Here is a 4,311-nt window from a genome sequence, read left to right as displayed (position 1 = left end):
TAATTTTGGTATTTTAGTTTAAATTTCAAAAAATTTACATTTTTTTATATTTATGAATTTAAAATAAAACAATAAATTATTTCTAAAAATTTATTAAAAATTATTATTCGACTCATTAGCATCTAAAAAATTATTATCAATTTTTTAACATTAAGAAGTTATAAAGTATAATACACAGGAATTAAATTTTGAATTTTTTTAGAGTTAAAAATAATAAATAATTATATAATATAAAAAGACCAACTACATTTAAACAATATATAATTTAAAAAATAATTAAAATATTATATTAATTAAATTATAATTTAATTTATGAAACTAAATACAGAACAAACGCTTTGATAACACAACACAACACTACAAGAAATTACCGGATTAGCGACCTATTTGGGTGGTCGCTAATAAGAAAATAGTGACCGATTTGTGTTCAGGGCCACCAAACCCTCACCAAAGAATATCGGTCACTAAATCGGTCGCTGAGTAAATCAGTCGCTAAATAGCGACCAACTTTTCAATCGCTAAATCGGTCACTAATTCGTGACCAGTATTTCGGTATCCAATTCGCGACCGTTATTTCGATCACTAAATCGATTGCTAATTTGGGATCAACATTTCAGTCTCTAATTCAGTCGCTAAGTGTGGACCTGTCAATCAAGCATTTTAGTCTTTTTTTTTTAATTATCATTTTTACTAAATTTTTACATTTATACCATCAAATATTGAAAAACCATCAACTAAAAACCTACACTTTTAACACATAAAAGTAAATAACACTTAAACAATAACCAAAATATCATAACACACTTGAACAATAACCAAAACAACTCATCAATTCAATATCATAGACAACAATAATAAGTATGCAACACTCTCATATTACTAATTACATCATTTAAACTCTATTAACCAACTAGCATCACAAACTACTAATCACTCTTCAGATGTACGTTCACCATCTTCATCATCTCCTATATTTGTCCGCCTTCTAGTTGAGAAATCGGAATTTTAACAATGCATATATTCTTTGCGAAGAAGAATATATAATTGTGTTTGTGTGTATGAATATGGCTGATTTTATATTACTAACATGATATTTTCATTCCCTCTTATATTTATAGTTTAATTACAACTTGCAAGGCCTCTGTCTATTGGAATTTCCAAAAGGATGCTACAACTAATGCACATCAGCACCAATACAATATGATGATATTTGCATTCCCTATAAATATTACAACTACAGAGGGGGCATATATGTTGATAAAAAATAACAGAACAGCCCTATGAGCTGAAACACTAGCCCTAATGCAACATTAAAATAATATATACAGAGGGAGAGAAATATATTTTGATTAAAATAGACTCACCGCAACATGTTTTGATTTCTTATCCACCCATGTCTCATCCTTGTGTTTGTGGGTCTTCGCAAACAATTCTAACTGTGTAAATTAAAAAACCTACGAGTATCAACTACCAATTGAAGTGTAAATTATAACATAAAAGATCTAAGTTTTTATATAACATCACCATATTAGTTTTGTGTTGGATAACGGAAATTGGGCCAGCAGTATGAAGAGCCGCTCCAAATCCGCTGCAACCAGATGCTCGATTTGACTTGCCTTGTGTGCTCCTTTGTAGAAACCCAGTGTCAGTATTCCAATAAGCACAGAGAGCATCCCACACACCATCTTCTATCCATTGAGGTTTGACACGACTTGTACGAGCTTTTCCCAACAAATTTTTTAGTAACGCCACACCTCGCCTCTCAAAATTTTTTCGAGCCCAATAAAGATCTGGAGGAAAAAACTGATGTTTTCTCTGGATAATCAACACAAGCAAGAATAGTTATAAGTTGATATATATTATATTTTTCAAACTTAGAACTAATTCTTAATCTACCAAAGATTAAACGTTTCTCTAAAACCTACTTTGAACTTTTCCCACCAAAATTTCCTAGTAGCATCTGGTATCTTTTTCCACGAAGGCCACGGCTGAGAGTAATGCCCTTTAATGATGTCCGAAATTGCATGAGCCGCGGTAAGTGAAGGTAAAAATCTGTAGATATTACTTAATATCAATCGGAATACAATATAAAAGGTTAACTTCAAAATATAAAATTATTGTAGTCTTGTATGGTGTTAAGGAAGTAAACTTAGATTGATAAGGCCCTGTTCTAATAGTAAAAACAGAATAAATTTATCCTAAATCCAAAAAAATTGTTAAGGAAGTAAATCTATCCCCACAAAACACAAAACAAAATCTGTTGATGACAACAGATCAAGCACCAAAGGAGTGAAATCTTCTTATAGTGGACATCAATAAATTAATGAACAATGGTATATTACAAAGCAGTTTGTCATGGTTAAATGTTAAATATATAAAAAAATACAAAACTAGGGGAAACTCAAGAGTCATTTGTAATTACCAGAAAATGCTATAATACCCTTAAAAACTACTAATAACTAATCAGAAATATATATCATTGAGATTGAGATATAATAATAACTAATAAGACCCATTCAAAACAAATTAATAAAGATTTTCAGGATCTGTTTATTTTTTAAGAAATAATATTTAATTTCTTATTCAATCATTATATTGTTTATTCTTTATATCTGAATAAGTATCTATTTTCTTATTCTATTAATAAGTAGTTTAATTGTTATGTACATTTATTCTATATAAACGTACCCTTCTCCTGCCAAGTCCAGTTTTAGCTTCCTTTGACTTGTCTCAACATTTGAAGACGCATGTAATGAGGAAAGTGTATTGGCCGTTGTAGCAGATGGAGTAGTGGTAGAATTGGATGTTATTGGTTCTTCTAAACTTTCAGCAAGTCGTGTCAATTTCACCTTTTTTATTTTATTGTTGGATGTCATCTTTTGTTTTCCTTTTCTTTTGTCACTGTTAGACATCTGCATAATTTCAAATAAAATAAGCACCAACATGTATTATTAATTCAAATAAATGGTTTTTCAGTAAAATCTAATAGTTTTAAGAGTAATTATCCAAATTAGTCCTAAAGGATTTTAAAATCGGATATTTTAGTCCTGAAGAAAAATTAATACACTGATCAATCCCCAAGGTTTTACTCCGGCAGACAAATCAATCCCCAGTTCATTCTCCGGCAAAGTAATTACCCAAATCAGTCTTCAAAGATTTTTAAAATAGACATTTTAGTCCCCAAAAAAAATTAATGTACAAATCAATCCCAACGTTTCACTCTATTAGACAGTCCTCCGTCCAAAAATAAAATAAAATTATTATTATTATTATTATTATTATTAATTGTACAATAATAATATACTATATTTTTTTGCTATTATTGAAAAAAATAATGATAAATTTATTCGTTATATATATATATAGTCACTCAATAATAATAATAACAATAATAATAATAAAATTATTAGAAATTATTCTACAAGAAATTCAAGGTTAAAATCATTTGCTATTTTTGTATTTAATATAATTAAAAGATGTGCTATGTAAAAAAAAATGTTTGTATTAAAAAATATGTATTAAAAAAATGTATTAAGAATCTAATGAATAAATTTATCATTATTTTTGTCCAAAAAATACAAAAAATATAGTACAATATTATTGTGCAATTAATAATAGTAATTATTTTATTTTATTTTATTTTTGGACGGAGGACTATTATATCCAACAGATAGAAACGTTGGGGATTGATTTGTACATTAGTTTTTCTTGGGGATTAAAGTGTCCTTTTTTAAAATCTTTGGAGACTGATCTGGGTCTGGGTAATTACTCTGCCGGAAAATGAACTGGGGACTGATTTATCTACCGGAGTAAAACCTTGGGGATTGATCTGTGTATTAATTTTCCTTGGGAACTAGAATGTCCGATTCTAAAATCCTTAGGGACTGATTTGGATAATTACTCTAGTTTTAATTACTAGCAAAATACTTTTAATGCTATGTTCTATTTATGGGGAAACGTTCAGTTTCCTTCAGGTACTACACAAAACCAACCACAAATCTAATAGTTTTAATTACTAGCAGAATACTTTTAATGCTATGTTCTATCTATGGGGAGCTAATAATAGTTTGATCCAATTACCTTAAACAACGCCGCGCTTTTCCAAGGGATATAGACTGGTATTTTCCCTTCTTCAACCCCCTTGTCCATCTTGTCTGATTCATCATCACTGGATTCATCCTGATCTGTCGTGCTACCAGAAAATTGGCGCCTAGTCATAGTGAAATTCAAGGAGGCATGCCAGGAACGGTAAAACTTGAAGCAAGAAGCTCTCAATGCTCGATTCCTAAGAAAGAATTCGCACAATTAAAG

At 29.6% G+C, this 4,311-nt stretch overlaps 1 protein-coding gene across 1 annotated transcript; it reads right to left on the bottom strand.

Moving 5' to 3' along the window:
* Window positions 1-1,364: 1,364 nt before the first annotated feature.
* LOC107624644 lies at window positions 1,365-4,285 on the bottom strand (the record flags this gene model as incomplete). Its single annotated transcript, XM_016327099.1, is given in 5 exon segments — window positions 1,365-1,436; window positions 1,525-1,815; window positions 1,926-2,052; window positions 2,689-2,912; window positions 4,081-4,285. Coding segments are annotated over 5 exon segments (919 nt in total), but the record flags the coding sequence as incomplete, so codon positions are not given.
* Window positions 4,286-4,311: the final 26 nt, after the last annotated feature.

This window comes from Arachis ipaensis, unplaced genomic scaffold, assembly GCF_000816755.2.
Source record: "Arachis ipaensis cultivar K30076 unplaced genomic scaffold, Araip1.1 Aipa741, whole genome shotgun sequence".
Lineage (NCBI taxonomy): Eukaryota > Viridiplantae > Streptophyta > Magnoliopsida > Fabales > Fabaceae > Arachis > Arachis ipaensis.
The sequence above is the reverse complement of the archived record's forward strand: the minus strand, read 5'-3'. Positions and strand labels throughout refer to the sequence as shown.